The 24,753-nt window shown below is 35.4% G+C and overlaps 1 protein-coding gene across 1 annotated transcript in view; it reads right to left on the bottom strand.

Annotated features, from left to right (window-relative positions):
* LOC115216181 (PDF receptor-like) overlaps positions 1-24,753 on the bottom strand; it is a 284,070-nt gene that overhangs the window by 5,946 nt on the left and 253,371 nt on the right. The window contains exons 8-11 of the mRNA XM_036506491.1: positions 19,173-19,233; positions 14,916-14,985; positions 1,256-1,341; positions 50-230 (exon numbers count right to left, since the gene is read on the bottom strand). Coding sequence (XP_036362384.1) covers positions 50-230; positions 1,256-1,341; positions 14,916-14,985; positions 19,173-19,233 — 398 coding nt within the window. The remainder of the gene's footprint in view (positions 1-49; positions 231-1,255; positions 1,342-14,915; positions 14,986-19,172; positions 19,234-24,753) is intronic.

The following is a 24,753-nucleotide window of genomic DNA, read 5'->3' as shown; positions in this document are numbered from 1 at the left end:
GTAAATACATCGGTTGTTGTTAGTGTAGAGTTGTGTAGGAATGACTTACCTCGCTATTAAGGAAGCAGTATATCAATGAAATACCAAAACCCTGAAAGGAAATGAGGAAATATGATATGTAGGCCCAGGTCCCAAAGAGGGCTACGTTCTCTTGAGACGGTTCAATCATCACAACAAAGTTGGTAATCCCAAGTAGCGGAAGAAGCACTATAGCTGCTTTTACAGCTTTTCTGGAATGGAAAATAAGAATGGCATCACTTGAATCAACGTATTGGATCTTTATTAAACAAGTACAATTTTCAATTTTTATATTTATCTTGCAGAATCGTTAGCATGCCGGCTTCTTTACGTTCTGAATTCAAATTTCGCAAAGGCCGACTTTTCGTCATTTCGCGGTCTATCGGTCAATAAAAGGATTATCAGTTGAGTACTGGGGTCGATTTAATCGACTAACCCTACCACCACAACATTTCAGATCCTGTGCATATAGTAGAAAGAGATATTTATTCTTCATTTTAATAATTAGGATTTCGTTCAATAGAATATTTTTAAACGAGATATTCCACGGCCGTATGATGAGGGTGTTCTTTATTCTATGATCAGGTACAGCCATATCATCTTTTACTCTTGCTTTAAACACCTAGGACTACATTATCAAAAGCAGTTGTAGCTGGGTGGAAGATTCCACTACAAATTACCGAAGTAACGGGATTGCTTTCTTGGTAACAGGATGTCTGTATAAAGGGCTAAATCTGACAGAGAATGCAGTATTCGACCAGCAAATATCAGATTGCGACTCAGTATATTTTGATGGTATGTGGTTTGGACACACTGTTTTGCATACAACAACTCAACTATATTTTTTTGTCCCTTCTGGGTTACGAAACCAATACTATAGAGCCCTGGTGGCATGAATATTGAAGTCAGTTATAAGAGAATCAAAGCAAAATAACATATGAATACGTAAGAAGACACTGCATAGTTTATTAACTCGATAGCTGTTTCTGGAAGCTCAGAGCTACGTAATAATCGTAATGTTCATAATTAGCAGACAGGATGAACAATAATCCATGGATATGCAACCACTAAATGATTGCATAGAAATATTACCATAACACCGGTTTCCTTCATCATAAGAAAGAATTGAAAATAGCAGTTCACATAGTCGTGCAAAGGATTTAAAAGACCTTTCTTCATGAAAAAATAAAATATTTATACGTTCATATTATTATATTCAAAGATGTTTCTTACTTACCTTAGTGTTTCTGCTTCATTAGTGTGGCTTTCACGAAGTTTGGTGATTAATATTCTCATTATATTGAACAAAAATGTGAGATTTATCTATAAATTTAAGAAATGTCAGAAAAAAAACTGTGTAAATATTTGGATCGAAATCTCTTTGAAACAGTATTTCTTCATGCAAAGAACTATAAGCTTATAGAAATGTACAAAATCATATTCGAGATATAGGTGTTTATGATATCACAAACTGCTATCTAGATAGTACAATAAAAGTAAGGCGTTGCTTAGACGTAATCTTTTCATAGACCAACACTAAGGAAATACGCGATGGTTCCAGACTCTTCGTATCTTTACGAAATTGTCGTAGATAACAGAACCAGACAGTGTGTTTACGTGTCACTGTTAGGTAGGAAGAACAGACGGCAAACACGTATCTTTATCGTGTTATTTAGATTTTAAGATGTTACTTTGAGCTGAGAGTTTGTGCTATCGACGACAAACGATAGAAGGAAATATTGAAAAGGTGCCACGATGCAGGAATGAACCTGGAACCATGTGCTTGGTAAGCTTCTTACAACACAGCCACTCCTGTGCCTACATACATACATACATACATACATACATACATACATACATACATACATACATACATACATGTATGCATACATACATACATACATACATACATACATACATACATACATACATACATACATACATACATTTATGTATAGAGTGTTAGGTGTTGTGTACAGATATTGAATATTGAGAAAAAAGGCCGCCAGAAGTTTGGAAGAGAAACTTTTTATTTATTCATTATTAATAGCGCTTTCCTTCGTTTCTCGAACTTGTCAAATAGAATTTTATGAATGTACAAACAGCTTATTCATTTATATAAAACAAATGTTTGTTTTTTGGTGATGGTGGTGGTGGTGGTGATTGGGTTGTTTAGAAGAGGAGAACATTGTTTTTGTTTATGTTTTTATGGCACAGGTTCCATGACAATGGAGATAAGTGGTTGGAAAGATATGTAGGTAGGTAGGTTGATAGATAGACAGAGAGACAGATAGATGGATAGATAGGTAGAGAGGGAGAGAGGGAGAGAGAGGAGGGAAAGGGGAATCCCCTTCATATTCATCATTCATTTATTCACTTAGTTATTTACCATTGTATTGAAATGGGTTTGATGATGGTGACCCCTCCAAATAAAATAACAGGTGTGGTGTGGTCACCACTGAAAGTCTTTTGCTTTGCTCTTCTCTTTTTCCTTTCTTCCTTTCTTTCTTTTTCCTTTTGTTCCTCTTTACCTTCTTCTGGCTATCTATCTATCTTTCTATCTATCTATCTATCTATCTATCTATCTATCTATCTATCTATCTATCTATCTATCTATCTATCTATCTATCTATCTATATAAAATAGATTTTACAGCTGTTTAGCCAGGTGAATTAAGGTAATATGTGGTTATAAATGAGATACTTATATATAAGTATCTCATTTATAACCACATATTACCTTAATTCACCTGGCTAATATGAGCATAAAGAGATACTCTTATCTACATGGCTGAAACAGCTGTAAGATCTATTTTATATTTATATTTATTTATACATATTGTACTTATGGTATTATATTACTCATTGATGCGAACTGTTTTATTCTGTATTACTATGTTTGATTTGGATGTTCCTATATAATTAGTTAATAAATTATATGAATTGGTATTATCTAGTAGTTGATGATTGATTAAAATATATTCCTCCATTTTCTTATTTTGTATTATGAATTTGAGGGAAAACATTTTACCTTCGCCCATATAATACAATAAATGAATTAATTGCATTGCAATTCTTAGCATTTATGTATTAGCATTTCTGGGTGCTTTACTGGCAGTATATTGGATATATGTTATCCCATAGAGGGTTACACTCATAACCCCTATCTCACTTTGTATATATATATATATATATATATAATATATATATATATATATATATATATATATATATATTACTTGTATAAGCGAACTTTGTGCCCTACTCAATGTGGACACCAAAGAAATCGAAAATATTGAGAAATATCAGGATGTAGCCATAGAGCTGAGCAGACTGGTAGACCAGCATAACAAGAATTACTGTGATAATTGGCGAATTTGGCACAGCACCTGAATGAAATGCTATGTAAAAGGACTAAAAGAGCATGGAATTGAAACTGGAATTGTCAATCTGCAGAAAAATGCCATCCTACATTTTGCAAGAATCCCAAGGAAGATTATTGAGATTTGAGAAGATTTGTTGTCACTAAACTTCAAGATAAAAATAAATGCTAAGTAAATTAGCATGTAGTAGCGTAAAAGCAGCAACAACAACAACAACAGCAACAGCAGCAACAACAATAATAGTAATGGCTTCTTTTATTTTCCTTTCATGAATCCTTCCTCGGCCCTTTGCTTCGGAACCCATCGTAGTTCCTCGTCTTTATTGAGGTAAACGCTTCCCACCCTGCCCTTATTCTCTTCGAAATGTCAGCATCCGTATCTCGGCCTATATTCACTGTGTGTTTTAGCTGTGTTCATGTTAAAAAGTTTGCGTTATTTCTGTGTGTGTGTGTGTGTGTGCCTGATTTCCCTCCCCAGGCTTTCATTGCTCTGTAATCCACGTTTGTTCCTCCTCTTCTGCTTTCCTTCACACTCTGCATGTTCTACTTTTTTTCTAATTCCCATTCTTTCTTAATTGATCATGTTCACCTTCTCCACCTCACTCTTCCCCTCAATCGTTCGTCATTTATATCTACTCCTGTTTCTCTCGCTATATGTTGCTCTCTCTCTCTCTCTCTTTCCTTCTGTCTCTTTCCTACTTCTCTTCACCTTTCCACACTTAATAGTCCTCATACAATTTTCCTAGTGTTTTTCCAAATCCTTTGATATCAAATGTTATTTTATTCAAAACAATTATTTGCCACAACACAATCTTTGTTTATATTTCTCTCCATTGTCATTGAATTCCTTGAGTCCTCTCCTTCCTTCTCAATTATTTGTTCATCCACTTCAGACCCTCTTCACTTCACTTCTATCATTCCTTATCATCTTTCATTTACCACATACGCTCTCTCCCCTCCTCTCGCCATTGATAACTGACAATCTCCTTTATATCCCTTTCTCGTTTCACTTATGGTATTGTTTTCCTCAGTAACAGCTAATTCTTAAAAACAGTTTCCATTGCTATGTATTTCTCTCTGTCTCTCTCTCTTTCTCCTTTCTTCCCCCTCTTTCTCTCTCTCAACATTCTTCCGCTGGAAACTTTTCCAGCTTCTTCGGACGCTAGACATAGAAAGTTATTAAGACAACACCTGTCCCCAAACAGTCTTTGTTTACATGTCTTTATGTTCTGACAATCGATTTCTTTATTTTACATTTCTTGAAATTATATGTTTACAATTTATCTTTAACTTATGGCTTCCGGTCAGCATCAGCTATAAAAATATCATTCGACAACATCAACCTTTGTATTGCTTCTTGCTTCTTATTTTTTTCCTATTTCATTTTCAGAATATTTTTTATCCTTGCTATAAGAAGAAAGGCGCTTTTAATAACGCATTTCCTTCCTTGACGCTACAAAAAGAAACAAAAACAAAAACCGCTTCGCCTTCGACATCTTCATCTACAAAGGGCAAGTATGCTCTGAGAGTAGCAGAAAAAAATTGAGAGTGTCAACAGAGACGAAACTAATGCTGCTTGAAATGCTGCTTGTAGAAAAATTGGGTCTCATAGAAAAAGTGATACTTGCTGTAAATAGAATGTTACTAGTCAATCAGACCATTAAAAAATGGAGTCGCCTGATGAACGACTCGTTCGCCCGCAACAAAACGCTGCCTGACAGGCTGCACAAAGACATCATGAATTCGAGCTCAGCTCAGAGCAGACCAGACAGAAAGCTCAAAAGGTAAGACGAACAGGCACTATGAACAGGCCACACATGCAAGAGCTTTGGAAAAGGGATGTCTTCGACTATGATCCTGTTCATGACTCTGATAATTCTTAAAGAATGGTTTCAAATGGTATCATGGTAACATGTCCAAACTTTATGACAAATGCTTGGCCAAAAAATAGAAAAAAAGGATAAATGCAATGTAGTGTGGAAATGAAGTAGCTTCTCTACGAGTTTCTGCAGCTCCATTGCAGACCCTGGAGGGTTTATTGATATCACTACTTGGGAATCCATTTGTTTTTTTTTTTAAAACATTAAAAAATATATATTTATTTTCTAAATGACTTCCTTTGCAGAGAACATCATCAGAAAAGAAGAATTCTTGTGAACTTTTGATTATAAGGACAAATCTACCCAAAAAGTGGTCTATTTCTACATCTTTCCAATAAAAATCACTGCTTCCTGCTGCTATACTTTGTTTACGACAGGCCCATAATAGAAGCACTCTACAGGGGTCTTAAACTTCAAGATATGGTTCATCTAAGGAACAACTATGTCAGTAGTTTCAAGTATGCCTTAGAGTTTGCACCCTCTTTCAAATGTCAAATCATTATTCGTTTCTACTCTAGGCACAAGGCCCAAAATTTTTGGGAAGTGGCCCAGTCGATTAGATCGACCCCAGTACGCAGCTGGTACTTAATTTATCGACCCCGAAAGGATGAAAGGCAAAGTCGACCTCGGCGGAATTTAAACCCAGAACGTAAAGACAGACGAAATATCTATTTCTTTACTACCCACAAGAGCTAAACACAGAGAGGACAAACAAGGACAGACAAACGGATTAAGTCGATTACATCGACCCCAGTGCGTAACTGGTACTTAATTTATTGACCCCCGAAAGGATGAAAGGCAAAGTCGACCTCGGCGGAATTTGAACTCAGAACGTAACGGCAGACGAAATACCGCTAAGCATTTCGCCCTGCGTGCTAACGTTTCTGCCAGCTCGCCGCCTTTCTGCTAGAAATACAAGTGACAATGTGAAGAACATGTACATGATTCCAATACAACTGGATCCAATGTAGCTGGTGTCATCATGAATAGAGTGCCTCATTACAAAATCGATAATCAAATGGTTTTCACTTTCACTCAAATATGCGTTTGTATTAAGTACTTCTCAATTTGTTAAATGCCATTTACAGAATGAAATGACGAGATATACCACTCATATTAAGCCTGTATCAATTGCAAAGTGCATCCAACCCTAAACCTTCTCTAAACATAATGGAAAATAATTTAATTTCTGATGTGAAATTAAAGTTGTCGAGACAAATTATGAAAGGATTATTAAACCAATTAAACCAGACATACTTTCATTAAAATTGACTCATGGGTATACTAGCTAAATTTTTCTTTTGCAAATCTTGTATATAGTTGGTATATCTATCTATCTATCTATCTATCTATCTATCTATCTATCTATCTATCTATCTATATCTATCTATCTATCTATCTATCTATCTATCTATCTATCTATCTGTATATGTATATATGTATATATATATGCTTGCATAAACAAATTATCATATATGTGTGCTTAACCAAAGAAGTATGTCCGTCTGCACGTTCGTTGGCATGAATGTATGTAAGAATCAAACACGCAAAGAAATGATAGATTGTTGATGAAAAAAATCAAAACATTCGCGTTTTTCTCCTTTAATTTGCTACGTAATATTTGAATATTCATTATTCACTTTATTGTCGAAATAACCGAAGAAAAGTCTGCCGTATATAAACGAAATTATATTGTGCTATTCGTCGTTAAGCAAAGCTTAAAGAATACAGAATGCATTGGAAAAGATTAAGCTACACAGCTTACCGATTGTATAAATTAATTTTTGCTAACGGTTATTTAAAACTACATTAACTACTAAGAAGATTACATCAAGTTAAAAACATTAGACATCCCTCATGAAAGCTTTACATTCGACTCTTGTTTTAATCATTGTTAGAACAATTGTCGCTTCGGATTAAAATATACGGAAAAGACAAATATGTGTTCTGTTGTGTTTGGGGAGAGTCATTTTCTTTTTGTGCCTTATAATGTAACACACTCACCGGTAAAATTTCCACTTATTTCTTAGTCTTATTTTTTTGTTTATTTTTACGAAACAAATATGTATGGAACATCGAAGGGGTTTTAGGAGTTTTGTATTTGAGGAGGTAGAACATTTTCCCCTGAAATTTAGGTACAATTAATTATTTCATATTAGAAGCCAAAGGTTCAAACGCGCGGACTCTCTTTACTCTTTTACTTGTTTCAGTCATTTGACTGCAGCCATGCTGGAGCACCGCCTTTAGTCGAGCAAATCGACCCTTGGACTTATTCTTTGTAAGCCCAGTACTTATTCTATCGATCTCTTGTGCCGAACCGCTAAGTGACGGGGACATAAACACACCAGCATTGGTTGTCAAGCGATGTTAGGGGGAACAAACACAGACACACACATATTTATATATACACACATATACGACAGGCTTCTTTCAGTTTCCGTCTACCAAATCCACTCACAAGGCTTTTGTCGGCCCGAGGCTATAGTAGAAAACACTTGCCCAAGGTGCCACGCAGTGGGACTGAACCCGGAACCATGTGGTTGGTAAGCAAGCTACTTACCACACAGCCACTCCTGCTGAGTATTATGAATTAACTTTAGAGGCTATAAAGTCACTGCAATCGCGTTTATTCATGCACACTACGACTCTAATTCTACACACACGCACACGCACGCACACACACACACACACACACACACACACACACACACACACACACACACTCACACACACACACAGAGATTACTGTTCCGTTAAGATAAAAAAGTACTCCATCCCGTGAGAGATAAAAATAATTTAATGTAACGTAATTCAAAAATAATCGTGAAATCTTGTTTTAATTTTTTCATTAACAATTTAATCCTAAAATCTCGGCTTTTCTTCGATTTTCTTTTCTTTGACATAGTTTTGAAATGCGGACACTCAGAATCTGCAATTTGCTTCTGTTTATAAATTCAAAATAGTTTTCAAATGAAAAGGTGTGTGATTTAAGGAAGATTTAGGGGTTGTTTCTAGTACATCCCATGACTGCCTGGTACCTTCCTCGTTTCTTTGTTACTCTTATGTGTGTTGATGTTTTTCAATATTTTTCTCCCCATAAGTACTTTTCAAAAGAATGACGATGAAGTGGTGCTTGCTGTGATTTAAGAGACAACAACAGTTTTTAAAACGCCACCCCCACATCAAGTAAAGGCCGTGTTATGTGAGTGTAAGAAAAGCATATTTACTAACAGAAGAGTATGTTATTAGAATATATTATCTATTACATGCCTTTTTTAAATCACTTTGTCGCCCTAATGAAATTCCTTTCCTACATGCATAAACACTTAGCGTGAGCGATGTACTTTTATAGAGATTAGGAAAATTTACCATGAGAAGATGAAAGAGACAGGCAAATAGAGAGAGAGAGAGAGAGAGAGAGAGAGAGAGAGAGAGAGAGAGAGAGAGAGAGAGAGAGAGAGAGAGAGAGAGAGAGATCTTTGTTGTTGCTGTCACAGATTTTGAAAATGTAAAATTAAGTGAAAATTTTCAAATTTTCTCGAGTTTGCAATTTATTCATTCCAGAAATATTTTAGAAAAATGTCATTGGTTTAAAATTTGATCATTTTTACCCAATCAGAGAACAGGATTTGTGCGTAATGGCTGTGATAATATGAATGTAAGTATTAAAAGATATTAGAGCTTTGGAACAAAATGAAAGCAATGTGTGAGAGTTAATATATACACAGCAGAGGGAGTGACTGTCAAAGATAAATATCATATATAGGGAGGGGTAGACTGATGGTGATAGGAAAGAGTGGGAGATTTGAGAATGTAAAAGTTATTTTTCGTATCGAATTATGCTTTTTTTTTGTATTATTATTTACGGTCGACATTGTCTTTGAGATGCAGGTTTCGAATATCAAGTTCGTTTTTCTTGAGGATGCACCGTTTCAGATCCTTTCATGTCTAAACACACATGCATAACCCCATACACTCGCATTTATATAGTAGATATATGTATACATATGTCAACAGATATTGAGAAGAAAATAGAAAGATACTATTATCATTTATAAAAACAAAATTGCAACGGAACAAAATAATAATTTTTATGTTTAAAATGATACAAATCCTTCTATACACCATCACTATGCACCTCTGTTCTAGTATTAATACTTATTAGCTCCGATAGCATTTGAAACCATACTGGACAGAAATAAAACCGAAACGCGGCAATGCTTTTAGGTCAGCAAATTCTATTGACTCCGCCATCTTAAGCTCTTCACTGTTCTCCCTCATCTTCTTCCTCTACAAACATAAAGGGTCGACCGTAACGTCAGATAAATTGTGTTCTCAACACTGACCAATCTATCGACGCTGTTGGTTCCTAGCTGTTACACAATGTCAGGTTCCTTTAGACTCTGAGAATTGACTTTAAAGTACACGTGTCTAAGAAATACTCAACCAGTCATACGCTGATTCAAGGGCAGTTAATTCAGTTGATTGAACAACTGAATTCTAATCTATGAGCGACCGAGGTCCTAAACAAACTTTTCCTGAGACGAATAAGTCAATTAAAGCGACTACAGTTCTTGACTAATACTCATCTTATTTATCTCAACGGATAAGAAACAATATTTCTTGTGGAGTTCTTAGAACACACAATCTTACGCGGTCACCGTTAAATATTTCTAGGCATTTTTTCCAAAAATCTTAAAAATTTGTTAATCGCCATAATTGTTATTTTTCTACAGCTATAGATTTGGGGTCTCGTCATATACTTGAGTAGACCGACCTCAGTAGTTGACTGGTACTCTATTATCTTTTTCTCTTCACTTGTTTCAGTCATTAGACTGCGGCCATGCTGGGGCACCTCCTTGAAAATCTTTTTAGACGAATGAATCGACCACAGGACTAATTTCTATTTTGTTTTAAGGATTTCGTTTCTTTTGATGAACTGCTAAGTTATGGGGATGTAAACATACTAACACCTTGTCAAGCCGTGGTAGAGGATACACACAAAATCACACACACTCACACACAAATGGATACGAAGTGTTTCCTTCAGTTTCTGTCTGCCAAATGCACTCACAAGGCTTTGGTCGGCTCGAGGCCACGTTAAAAGACATTTGGTTAAAGCATCATGCTGAGGGACTGAACTTGTAACCATGTGGCTTGGAAGCAAGCTTCTTACCAGGCAACCATGCCTGCGCCATGCGTTATCTTCATAAAGTTGAAATGCAAAGTTAACCTCGACAGGATTTAAGCTCAAAACGAAAACGCCCGGAATTAATATCGTCCTTTGCTCCCTCACTTCGTCAGTTCTATCACTTTCCTAATAAATATTGTGTGATATTTAGTTTGGTTACATTGCAGTGTGATAAACTCCAATGCGGGATTTTCTTTTGTCCGTTACAATCATATTCTAGATCGTACAGATATTTTGTTGCATTACATTTTTTCCAGATCGATAAAATAAGAATTATTAGTATATTCTCTTTATCAGTTCTTTTCTATCTGTCCCATAAATTTCGGAATCTGATGTCAAAATTAAAAATCAATATTTTAATCTATGTAAAATTACAATTATCTAAATAGGAAAATAATTAAAATTTGAAACAAATGACCTTTCACCAATTTTATTATCTTACATGAGATTAATATAATCTGTGTCAACCATTATATATAATATTTATGTTTAAGCATTGTCCGTTCGAATCCTACTGGAGGTGACTCTGCCATCCAGTCCTGAAGAAATAAAGTACCAGTTGTTTACTGGGGTCGATTAAATTGATCGACTTTTCTCTTTCCTGAAAATTCTGGTCTTTTGCGTGTGTTAAATCTTATAAGGTTACTCCCATTAAAATAATCCGAATAAAAGCTGTCTTAAGAGGTTTCTCAAAGCTTTTTATCTTACACTCCTGTTGCCATGCAACAAATTAGGAACATTGTTTATGCATCAGTTAGAATATCTTGCAATATATTTGATCTGAGCTTCTGCTCCCAGTTCAGGTCCCACCAACGTCGAATTTGACTTTCAATTTTCCAGTGTCGGTAAATAATACACCAGTCCAGTACCGCAATTTATACCTCTCTCTCTCTCTCTCTCTCTCTCTCTCTCTCTCTCTCTCTCAGGTGATATCTGAACTTGAAATGCCAACTTTATTAAACTGTGTCAGGCTGATTCAGGCCAAGATTTTACTTAATGGTACACGTTATATTGAACAACTCAGTGTTCTACACTTTGATTTTATAAGGAGAAAAATAGTTGCCCGAACAGCTGAATGCTAATCGTCGACACCGACGAAAATTCGACCCAACAGTATCCCTGTTCCACGTGACATTCAGAAAGCAAATTAAAATATCTCCCAGGATTAGTTTGTTGTAAAATCAACAGACGTAATTGTATAAAAATGTAATAAATTTTTGAACCCGTGATAACACGATCAACTTACATCGTAAAAATATTCTAATGTAGTTGAAAGATATTCAATATCATAAAAGAGTGAGGTTCAGTTCCTGCTGGACATTATTGTTTATTAGAGTTTGAAATCCATCTTCGGAAATAAGGAAACAAATAATTTCAATTGCAATTTTATTTTTTTAATCAGGAAATCTCCTTTGCATTGCTTTAAAATCTGTAAAATTTATTCCATTAGAAAATGAATTAGCACCATCTTGAATTAGTAAGAAAAAAATTGCCGGGGATTTTCTTTCATTATTTTTGAAGAATTAGTGATATTTTTCTTAAAGAATTATTATTGATTTAATGAATTTCAATAGTTTTACACGAAGCCACAAAATGTCAAACAAGTTCTTTAAATCACGCGGATCATTTCGATGTCTATACGTGTGTGTGTGTGTGTGTTGGAAGAGAGTAATGCGCTGATTATTCAGTTCTTTGCATCAACGATGCAGTTTATAAAAGATTAGCATTTCTATGACTTCCAGGTGTATATTTCTCAAAAAGTATTTATCTAAAACACAATGGTCAAATGGGTTTCATGTTACGGCATTTAAAATCCAAAGTGCAAATTCTACAATCTTTTTATGCGCTACATATAGGTTCCCATTAAACCTTAATGCATACCCGATAGAATTTAATTAATTAATAATTTATTTATTTAATCAGTTTAAGCGTTCGTGTAAAGCTGGGAAGCCATAATAGACCGAGATATGTATATCATCGTGGCACTCAGTCGGTTACAACGACGAGGGTTCTAGTTGATCCGATCAACGGAACAGCCTGCTCGTGAAATTAATGTGCAGGTGGCTGAGCACTCCACAGACACGCGTATCCTTAACGCAGTTCTTGGAGAGATTCAACGTGACACAGTGTGACAAGATGGGACCTTTAAAATACAGATGCAACAGAAACAGGAAGACAGAGTGAGAGAAAGTTGTGGTGAAAGAGTACAGTAGGGCTCGCCGCAGCCCCTGCCGGAGGCACGTGGAGCTTTAGGTGTTTTCGCTTAATGAACATTCCAAACGCCTGGTTTGGGAATCAAAATCGCGATCCTACGACCGCGAGCCCGCCTCCCTAACCACTTGGCCATTGCGCCTCACGGTATATCGTAACACTTACACAAAAGGTAAAACCAAAAAAAAAAAAACTAGAAAAAAGAAAAGCAGGGGTAAAAACTACAAATAAAGAACAGTTAATATTCCTGCTGTTTTACGATGGTGAGGCGGCAGAATGGTACCGAGCCGTAGAAAATGCATTTCTTCCGACTTCACGTTCCGAGTTCAAATGCCATCGGGGTCGGCTTTACCATTCATCCTTTTGAAAGTCGATAAAGTAAATACTAGTTGAGGGTTGATATAATCAGTTAACCCCCTCTCATGTAAATGTTAAAAAGTGAAACCAATATTACTGCCGTTAAATGTTCTGTAGCCATTATGAATTGGAAGATTTTTATTTGGGTGGGGTCTGTGTAAAATAAATTGCACCTTCAACCTTGGTACACATTTGAAGACAATTTAAAGATATCTTTTCCCTCTCAGACTAATTGTAGTCCTAAAAATTTCATAAAACTTCTGCATAGTCAACACAAAAACATAAGTATAATTCCAAAGGACGACCTGTTTGCGAAAGAGCTTTTCGGGTGTTCAAGTTCAAGGTAAGGAGACTTATTTCTAAGATAACCCCTCTTATCAAGCAATTTGGAGGTGGTCTAACGAATGGGACTTGTGTCTGAACGTGTCAAAGTGCTGTCATCTGCCTGTTGGCTCTCCTCCTGCAACTCAACTTGATTTCGAGCCGGGTCGTCTGCTGCTGGAGAGGAACGATCAGGTAAAGGACCTGGGTATCTTGGCGGATTCCTCCTTTTCGCCTTCGGCCCGGTGCGTCCGTGCTGCCAACAAAGCACGCGGAATTCTGTTCTTGATTCGACGGTCATTCGGAATGCTCACAGCAGCCATATTCCTACCACTCTATGTCACGCTGGTGAGACCCATATTGGAGTACGGGATTCAAGCCTCTTCTCCTTATCTCCTCAAAGACATACAGCATCTTGAAAGAGTCCAGAAGCTGGCAACCCGCATGGTTCATGGTCTCAAAAATTTGTCTTATGAAGAAAGGCTGAGGACGCTCGACCATTATTCTCTAGAAAAACGCCGCCGCCGTGGTGATCTCATTCTCGCTCACAACATCATAAGCGGAAAGTGTAACCTCTCGAAAGAGCTGTTCTTCACTCCTGCCCCAGAGCGTCGGCTGCGGGGTCATTCCGTAAAGCTCTACCTGCGACGATTTCAACTTAATCGAAGGAGAGGAGCTTTCTCCGTCCGGGTTGCGGATCCGTGGAACAAGCTGCCAGACGAGATGGTGAAGATGCCGACGACCGCTTTGTTCAAAGTCTCCCTTGACCTCAAGTGGCCTGAACTCTTTACATGAACACCACCCTGTACTTAACTCCATGTCCCCCTACATGGCCTTGCTATTTGCTTTTGTGCCAAAAAGTAACTAACTAACTAACTAACTAACTAACTAAATAAATAAATAAATTGTTTCTACGGAATTGTACAGACCCCAGCTTATTTCAACCAGGAGATTGCAGTTTCTCCCTTTTCTCACTTTCCTGTTGATATCTTACCAGGTAAATTGCTTTGCATCCCTTTTGGAAGAAGACTAAAAGCCATAACCACCTGAAACATACTAGTTCGATTCAGAGAAGCATCTTCTATTTGGACAGAAAAGAACTTAATGTTGCACCAAAGCGAGACATTCATTTTTTTCTTTACTATTAACAGAAATATAAACCAAGGACAGTATGAAAGACACGAAACCATTCAAAATACAGAAAAACTGTCAACTTTACTTCAACATTTCTTATTTGGTCGGAATTTTCATCCTTCTAAATAATAAATGTTTAAGTGAGGTTAACAGTTTTTCTGTGTTTTGGAATGGCTCACAGGTATCTTCCACGCTGTAATTACATTAATTTTGACATCGGTCCCAGATAAAATCACTTCCCAAGAAAGTACATCGAAAACAAATATAAAAATTCAGCTGATTGGCGGATATTATTTTGCTGACTGACTGCATATCAATAACCATCAAATTGAGTCGAATAAAGTAGAAGTGAACACAATATGAATGCTATATTATAGTCTATGAAACTTTTATAGATTTAATGAGGAAGAATTGATACTTACCACGATCACAGCCAATCGTTGACCATCCATTATCCAAATATAAGGAAAGAAGTAATAGGACAGCCAACAACTGAAATGGAAAAAAAGTAATGTATTAATAAAGAAGAGAGTATAAAAATAAAACACGATGTCTTAACATTTCTAGGTCATCTAATTTGATTATCGATTCACAAACTATATTGGAAAGTGCGTCCTATTATTCAATTTCCCTTTCTTACTCGCTCACTCTACAATAGAAGTATATATTTATGCCATGATCGACATACGCCCACTCCGAGCTAAAATGCATACGTAGAGCTATATGTGTGCGTATATATATATATATATATATATACTGCATTTGTGTATGCAGACAAACACACACATGTACATGCATCTATATGCATACAAAAATATCTCCCTACTAATCGAATCATTTTCTCTCTCCATCACACACTCTCAAACTTCATATATTTCTAAAAGAGATGTTGAAAGACTATTGGTGGTTATAGAGTCGTATCAGTATAGAAGTGTTAGTGTGAAACAAAAATATTGCCAGTTTACAGCGTGAATGTCTGCTATCGTTTCCCTTTGTGTTTCTCTTTAACCACTCTCCCTTTCCTTCAGCTTTTCATACTACCTCTTTTTCGATCTGAATTTCTCCCCCCCCACTCTCTCTCTCTCTCTCTTTTCTCACGCACATCTTCTCACGCAAACACCTCTCAAGCTTCTTCAGAACATGCACACATATTTATAATAAAATGCATTTTTTTTGTTAGAATTGTTTCATTAAATTAACAAATATGTCCTGAAATAATTCTCATATCTCATATGTGTGCATGTGTGTGTCTGTGTCTGTGTCTATGTGTGCGTGTGTGTCCTACAAATGAAACGTAGTTGCATAGGCAGTTCACGTGACCACACAATTGCTAGTTTTCTCGTCACGTTCATTTTAGATGATATTAGAGTTGTGTTAACTCAGAAGAAAACGCGTTCCTTTCACACACAAATAAACGTTATGGCAATCCTAAAATTCAGGATGATATAACTGGCAAATAGTCAATCTTCAGTATGATTCCCTGTTTCTTCTTTGATTTCATGAAATTATCACCTAAACACAGGATCAACCAGACTGAGAATATTGTTATACATCGCTGGTAACAATGCGCTTCGAACCGCTTTTTTTTAGATTTCGAATGATGCCACCCCGCTGGCTTGGCGAGTAGGCCAACAGTTCTCTTGATCACAAGCTTACTCCATCGCAGATTGAGCAACGTAAAATGAAGTGTTTTTGCTCAAGAACACAACACGCAGCCAGTCAAGGAATCGAAACCATGATCTCAAGATCATGAGTACAACATGCCTAACCACTAGACCACAGGCTTTCACTCATATTTCAACAACTTATACTCCTCTGATATGACTACCTGCGTAAAACTTGAACCTAGGCTGACAGGAACTGTGGTCTCTCCTCCTCAACTTTCCCCCATTGTGACATTTTATTTTCGAAGCTCAGCGATAAATTCATTGTCAACATTTTCCACTCAAAATTAGATCCCTGCAAATTTCTCCACACCCACATCTATTTCCACTTCAAATCTAAGAGCAATCATATTGTTCTAAGAGGGCCTGCCTACAAATAGCACAACTACAGACATCATTGGAGTATCGTCCATCATTTATAGTTAGTACAAAGCTACACTTGTAAACATATTCACATACATACACACGTACGGATGCAAATGCATTGTGTACATATATACATACAAACATACACAGACACATACCTCTGTATGTGTGGGCGTATGTGTGTATGCGTGTGTCTGTCTGTCTGTCTGACTGTATGTATGCATGCATGTATGAATGTATGCATGCGTGTTTGTATTACTCCCAATATGTTGTTAATTCAACATTCCGAATCAGTTGAACACGTTTCTCAAGGTCTGTTGAGAATAGTTTTTAAATACGTTTACCATTTTCTATAAATAGATATGAAGAGCCGCTTCGATATGTCGGAAATCAATATTGCAATAGTTTTGTTTACTTATTGATTGATAGTGCATACAGTAACAAATAAACAAACAAAACACATACACGCGGACACACACATTCATATATATACGCATATATATTATATACACACATATATATATGTATATATATATATATATATATATATATATATATATATATATATATATGGGGGGGGGTGAGTGTGTGTATGAATATGTTTGTATAGATATATGTACGTGTGCGCGTATATGTAAATATACATAAAGTAAATAAAAAGTTCTGAAGATGTACTTATCACTAATTAGTAATTAGTTTTTGTAAACCCTGCGAACTACACTCACGCACACGCACACGCATATATGTATATATTTAAGTATATGTATATAGTTAAGTATATGTATATATCATATATATATATATATATATTAACTGTATATAACATGTGTTTCATGCAAAATAGATTCCATTATGCCGTAATATTGCTGCTCCTTTGTATTGTTATTCATTTATTCATTTAAATTGTATTTTGTTATTTCTATTACAAGCTGTTGTTTCGGTTTCGCATTTATCCACCCTTTGGGCAACATTTCTTGATTGCTTTCAATTAATTGCATTAAGAAGACGATAGCAATATTGATGTCCAGCGGTAATTCTTGTTGTGAGCAGCAGCAAGGAAGTTGAAGTTATTGAACTAATGGCGTGCTCGCCGCCATCACATTCGTTAATATTTCTGTACTAATGAAAAGTAGTAGAGAAATATAACAAGACAATATGTGAAGTTTGTCTCTGTATCAAAACATGTGCTAATTGTGAGTTAATGATAGAACTTCAGCTCAGTCGCTTCGTATGCTAGATAAAACTGGTTAATATCCCTCAAATATTATCCTATAATTTTCGAAATTAAAGACAAATAATCGGGAGCAGAACATTTTTGGCAGTATTAGAGGCCTTCGACCAAATCGCTGCATCGGGTCTTGCAGTATTTATTTATTAATGGCTATCCAAAGTATAAATACGTAAAAATTGGGCCCCTATTATCATGAAATCCCTTGTCAAATACTTTGTGTGCCTGGCAGTATTGATTAAGACCTAATTAAAATGTATAATCTTTTATGGGTAGACAATGTACAACTGAATAGAATATGCGCAGATATAGAGAACTAATTACAATATGTCTGGTGAAAATGAGAGAGTGGTTACGGCTTGTCGTTGGGCGAAACGAAACATATTCTAATGACTATTTAGAAACATACTAGTTACTCCGACAATTTTTTCTTGAACAGCAACATTTTCAGACTTGAAAGTTAGTAGAGTGAAATTCTAAGTTTCTTTGCATTTATAGAAAGAAATGGTAACTTTATGTTACAAAGTCACTAGTACTGATAACGAAAACACTGTAGCAGTGATTCAAAACAAAACCATGAGGTAGCTCAATTTTCCATCATGTGCTGGAAATATCACTGTTTATTCTCCATAAACCCCATTAAATAGAAATTCATTGGCATAGAAATTGATGGCGTGGTCACGGCTGAAACGACGCTAAAGGATGACCTAAAGTACTACAACCTTTGAAGCAACGACATCTAGTGCATCACGAACCATTTTACTTCACTTCAGATTTGAATGTCTTTGAGAAATATCATTTACCTTTTACTTGTGTCAGTCATTAGACTACGCCCATTCTGGAGGCACCGCCTTAAGGAATTCTAGCCAACGAATTATCCCGACTATTTATTGTTTATGCCTGGTACTCTTTCTGTCGGCTAGTTTTGACGAACCGCTAAACTACGGTGACATAAACACATCAACACCGGTTGTCAAGCGGTTGTGGAGGACAAACACAGACACAACGATACTCATATCGCGGGCTTCTTTCTGTTTCCATCTACCAAATCCACTCACGAGGCTTCAGTCGACCCGAAGGCACGCAGTGGAGCCGAACCCAGAACCATGTAACTGGGAAGCGAGCTTCCCACCACACAGCTACCTCTGCGCCTACATCTAGACATCACCGCCTTCAAATCTTTGTGTTTAGTAATGGCTTCTTGAGAATACTTCCATTTCTTAAAGGTCATTGAATTAGACACTCACTCATGCAAACACATTCCACACAAACCTATGATTCCAAACAATCACGCAATACATAGAAAACCGTATATATTTCTAACATATTATAGTTTCTTTTTATCCTTCCAACTCATGTTGATTTCTTTTCAGCATAATACGATTATTAGAGAAATGTCAGTTGAATATTATTTCATTTACCTGGATTCACTGTAGAATATCATTACTGTTGCCCATACGCCGGTTGAGACGATTGGAGAACCTGGAAAAATGACACACAAAATCATAGAAATTACGTTATATTGTAAAATCAAATAAACAACAACAGCCATTTACTTGGTACTTTATCTATCTATCTATCTATCTATCTATCTATCTATCTATCTATCTATCTATCTATCTATCTATCTATCTATCTATCTATCTATCTATCTATCTATCTATCTCTGTGTATTATACATGCAAACACAGACACACATACGAACGTGCCCCCACGCGAACACATACACATACACACAAAAACACGCACACACACACACACACACACACACACACCACACACACACACACACATAGAAACACACATACGTGCGCGCGCATAGAATCTTGTGACTTTAACTCTGTATGTTTCTCTGTTTTATCAATCTGATTCTAGCACGCCATGTTGAAATAACATCTTAACTTTATTATTATTATTATTATTATTATTATTATTATTATTATTGAGTGAGAGAGCAGTTCATGCCATCAAAGTGACACTGGGGTAAAATATACGAAGCCCAATATACCCATCATGACTACCCGTCTGATAAAGGTACACCAGGCACATGCATCTATTATTATTATTATTATTATTTTTATTATTATTATTATTACTATTGTTATTATTATTATTATTAATATTATTACTACTACTACTACTACTACTACTACTACTACTACTACTACTACTACTACTACTACTACTACTACTATTGTTATTATTATTGTTATTGTTATTGTTATCATTATTATTATTATTATTATTATTATTATTATTATTATTATTATTATTATTATTATTATTGTAGTTGTTATTATTACTGTTCGATTTATTTTGCCGCTATTGTAAGAGTTATTTGTAAAACATGTCTTCTGACATATTAATACAGAGTTCACTGTGGTTAATGTATAGAATGTACGCACAAGAACAATTTAGTAATTTGTCAAGAAAATGTATATTCGACTGAATAACGTGTGTTCAAAGATGACAACAGCTATTTATTTCTAACATATTTCTGCAAGAATATTCCTCGACTGATACAAGCAAAACTGCATTACATTAAGTCTGTATAATCTACCGCTGAGGTTGGTGAAATACAATTTCAACACAATATTCTTTTAACATGGTTATTGAAAATATTGTCCCAAGTCCATTAAGGTGTTAAGTACTAAATGTATAACTGAGGGATATTTTATTAGTTAGCATGTCCCGTTTCAAATCTTGAATATCATTTGAAAAGCCATAACTTCACTATAAAAACCAAACAGGACCATGGGACTGATTCTCAGAGAGGTGAGAGATTTTATTTAATTATTGAATGTTCTTAAGCGATACAAAACCTGGGACATTTACGAAACCATTTCACAATCAGGGCTATTTTTGGTTACTTGGCTAATTGTTAATAATAGAATTTTACGGTTTATTAACCTCATCAATACAGACGAAATACTAAATTTTACTAAAGTATGCAGCCTTTTTAAGCGATAGACATGTTTCTGATTGAAACATGATATAGAATTAAATATTCTTCTTCATTCTTAAGCCCTTTTCAAGCCTAGTCAGGCTTATGGGCCCGGTTTCCCGGTTTCTCTGACGTATGTGTTCCCCCCAGTTGCACGGGACGCCAGTCTATCGCAGCGTTACTCAAGAAACAGGAATAAAGAGTGAGAGAAAGTTGGGGTGAAAGAGTACAACAGGGGTCTCCACCACCCCCTGCCGGAGCTTCGTGGAGCTTTAGGTGTTTTCGCTCAATAAACACACACAATGCCCGGTCTGGGAATCGAAACCGCGATCCTCCGACCGCGAGTTCGCTTCCCTAACCACTGGGCCATTGCACCTCAGAATTAAATATTAAGCATTTTAATTTTGTAACTATTAGTACTTGTCACTGTTTGTACGAGACACCGTCATTTTATGAATTACAAATCTAAAACAAATATACATATGCTTAACTGATAGTTAATCTGAATATTTGTAATCATGACTACAAATTTGTAACAGAAACGATTGGAAAACCAAAAGTCTTATGACTTATGTTTGTGTCATTAGTGTACATAAAGTGTAATTATTCCAAATGTGAATCAGTCAAAGCGGGAACGTGACTCGTGAGACTAGTTTCAAGAATTTTCTCTACTATGATTCTTGCTACAGATAGGGATTTTAAAAATGTCAATGAGAAAATTGTAGAAAACAAGTCTTGCAAATGAGTTCCAAGATAAATAAATAGATAAATTAATAAGTAGCAAAGAAGTAAAATCATTTCATATCATAGAGTAGTAATTAGGCGAGCAAAGTATAATTTCATTGACCTATTGAGGCTAATATGTAATTAGATTTTCTTTGAACTTCAAATGGATAATTACAATTACTGATTTTTAAGCTTACTAAAAGTTGCAGAACGTCTTCAAGTAATGTCGGAGATATAACTTTTGTAAAACTCTCTTGCACACCTGTTTCTCTCAATCTCCCCCTTCTCTCTCTCTCTCTTCACACACACACACACACACACACACACACAACCCCCACCCCCACACACATATATATCACCTTACTTTGAAATTGTATGGATAATACCGTACTAAATTCTGATGCCTCAACTTAAGTACCATATTCATCTGAATTAACATTTTTGCTGAACTCATTTACCATACCCAAAGTGTGTGTACCTGTGATATAATATGTGACAATTATTCGGTTGCCATAATAAAACTCAGAGTTTCGGATGACGGGGCGGAAATCCCATCCGGCATCTCGTCAGTTACTAAGACAAATAAAAGAGCTATTAGAATTACTTTCACCCCTTCGGGTTTTTTCCCTTTATGAACTCCAAGAGGACATCGCCTGATCAAAGGTTATACTGGACACAGGAGGTTTGTGTGTGATATAGCTAGCTAGAGGCGATGTATATATATGTATACATACATACATATATATATATATATATATATATATGCTTCTGTACTATTGTCAGGAGATTATACATATTACATATATCTACATGTATATATATACATATATACATATATATATATATATATATATATATATATATATATATATATATATATATATATATATATATATATATATACTGACATTAAGTACAGAAGAAGCAATAATCTCAAGTGTTTTTGAGATGTACAACAAACTCTCTAAATATGAACACGAAACTAAATTCTCAAAAGTTACTATGTATCTTGACATAAAGCTATTATGAACTCTTAAGGCAAACTAACATATAATGTTGCCAGAACATTAGATATTCCAAGCTCTTAGCGTCCGTCCAATGTTTTTTTTTTTTCACGGATTGTTTTTCAAATGGTACGAAAATTGGAATAACCGACATAGAGACAAGGCTTGGAATTTTGATGGTAATGGGCTACCGATGACTGAAGAGCTATAAAACGGAATGATTCTAAACCACACACAAATGGCCGTTTTTTTTTTACATTGAGAATAATTTACTCAAGTTCATGATACAATCAACGGATATTATCACAGCTTCTCTGTAATTTTTACATCTACTCAAGCATCTGCTGACATTTTGAACATGCATATATTCATATTTACATATATATTAGGAAGCACTTGATATTGTATACAAAGGGGTGGACATAAAAATCCACTCAGAAAAGACACACATCTCTCTTTCCTATTGTTCCTTCGTTCTTTAGCTCATCTACTGAAAAGTGCACTAAACATTAAATTGCAACCTTCTTATTACTTCCGCTTTCTATATTTTCTTGCAAACATCAGCCAACAGAGGTCTCTGTTGGACATCGTCCATGCTGGTCTTACTAGTGTGTAGAGCGTGCCAAAGTCAGATACGCAGTCTCTGCTCTAACACAATTAATTTATTCCCTTATTTGTTTCTGTCAACAACGTTATTTGTTTATTCCGTTATTTGTTTCCAGTCATAGTGGCTCTCACATCAATCTTAATACTCGACTCGGAAGGTGGAAAGGTAAGATTGACACTGGCAGGTTTTGAACACATAATTGAAGAGATGTAACCAAATGATACATGTATTTTGTACGAAATTCTACCGATTCTTCCGTCTGTCAAATAATAATAATAATAATAATAATAATAATAATAATAATATTAATAATAAGTCCAAGAAGAAGCATATTATTATTATTATTATTATTATTATTATTATTATTATTATTATTATTATTATTATTATTATTATTATTATTATATTCTTGATCGATTGATTGATTGATATTGATAGATGGAAGAATCGGTAAAATTTCGTACAAAATACATGTATCATTTGGTTACATCTCTTCAATTATTATTATCATTAAGTCAGCACGCTGCATCCTTAGCACACCGGACATAACACTTAGCGGCATTTCGTTTGTCTTTACATTCTGAGTTCAAATTTCGCTGAAGTCAACTTTTCGGCTTTTCGGGTTCGATAAAATAAGGAACGATGGGGCACTTGAGTCGATATTATCGACTTAGCCCTCCATCAAAATTGCTGGCCTTGTGGCAAAATTATAAACCAATAATAGTAATAATGATAATAATAATAATAATAATAATAATAATAATAATAATAATAATAATAATAATAATAATAATTTAAAGGCATAATAACGATCTCATACATAAAAGTTTACATCCATATCTAATCGACTTCATCATACAATTCGCATATTTATCCATTTATATTTGTAATGGTTTTGGCATAACTTGCAAATGTATTGATGGTTTTACGAGACATTTAACGACATATAACAGATTTACTCTCAGATAAAACCAATATCTAGATAAAATATTTCAGCTTCATATAGAATAAACACCTATAACAAACAAGGTCAGGCAGTTATTTCAAATTGATTCGCTGATGTCACTGCTGTATTGTGATGGGATTTATGCAGCAAATATATTAGCAAAGTAACAATTTCTGTAGTCTCTTGACCGTTTAGAAATTACAGCTAAACCTCACTCCAGTTACATACTATTGCCTCAAAACTCGAAAAAACTTATTGGCTAATGTATGCCCATTGTCTCAAAAACCAAAGCGGGGTGGGTAGCTTCTGGAACCCTTGTGATAAAAGTTTAACTTGGTCATGGCTGACCTGGTTTTAAACTAACACAGCAATACCAAAAACAGCAATGCTGCCAACTCCATTTATTCATTCCTCGAATTATCAATATTCTTTTTTTTTTACTATAAACACAAAGCGGGAAATTCTGAGGTGTGGAGGTGGGTAAGACGATTACATGGACTCCAGAATTGAACTGGTACTTATTTCATCGATCACGAAAGGATGAAAGGTAAAGACAACTTCAGCAGAATTTGAACTCAGACCGTAACGACGGATGAAATGCCGCTAAGTATTTTCCCCACTGTACTAACAATTCTGCCAGCTCGTGAATTATTGATATTTCTGTTCTGTTCAGAGACATTACAAATTCATCATGCAATGATGCACAATGTGTAGAGCAATAGGTACGCTAGACACAGTGTTTAAAGTATATATGCACAATTGATGTGCAATTCAA

The sequence above is a fragment of the Octopus sinensis genome, linkage group LG10 (assembly GCF_006345805.1).
Source record: "Octopus sinensis linkage group LG10, ASM634580v1, whole genome shotgun sequence".
Taxonomy (NCBI): Eukaryota; Metazoa; Mollusca; class Cephalopoda; order Octopoda; family Octopodidae; genus Octopus; species Octopus sinensis.
The sequence above is the reverse complement of the archived record's forward strand: the minus strand, read 5'-3'. Positions and strand labels throughout refer to the sequence as shown.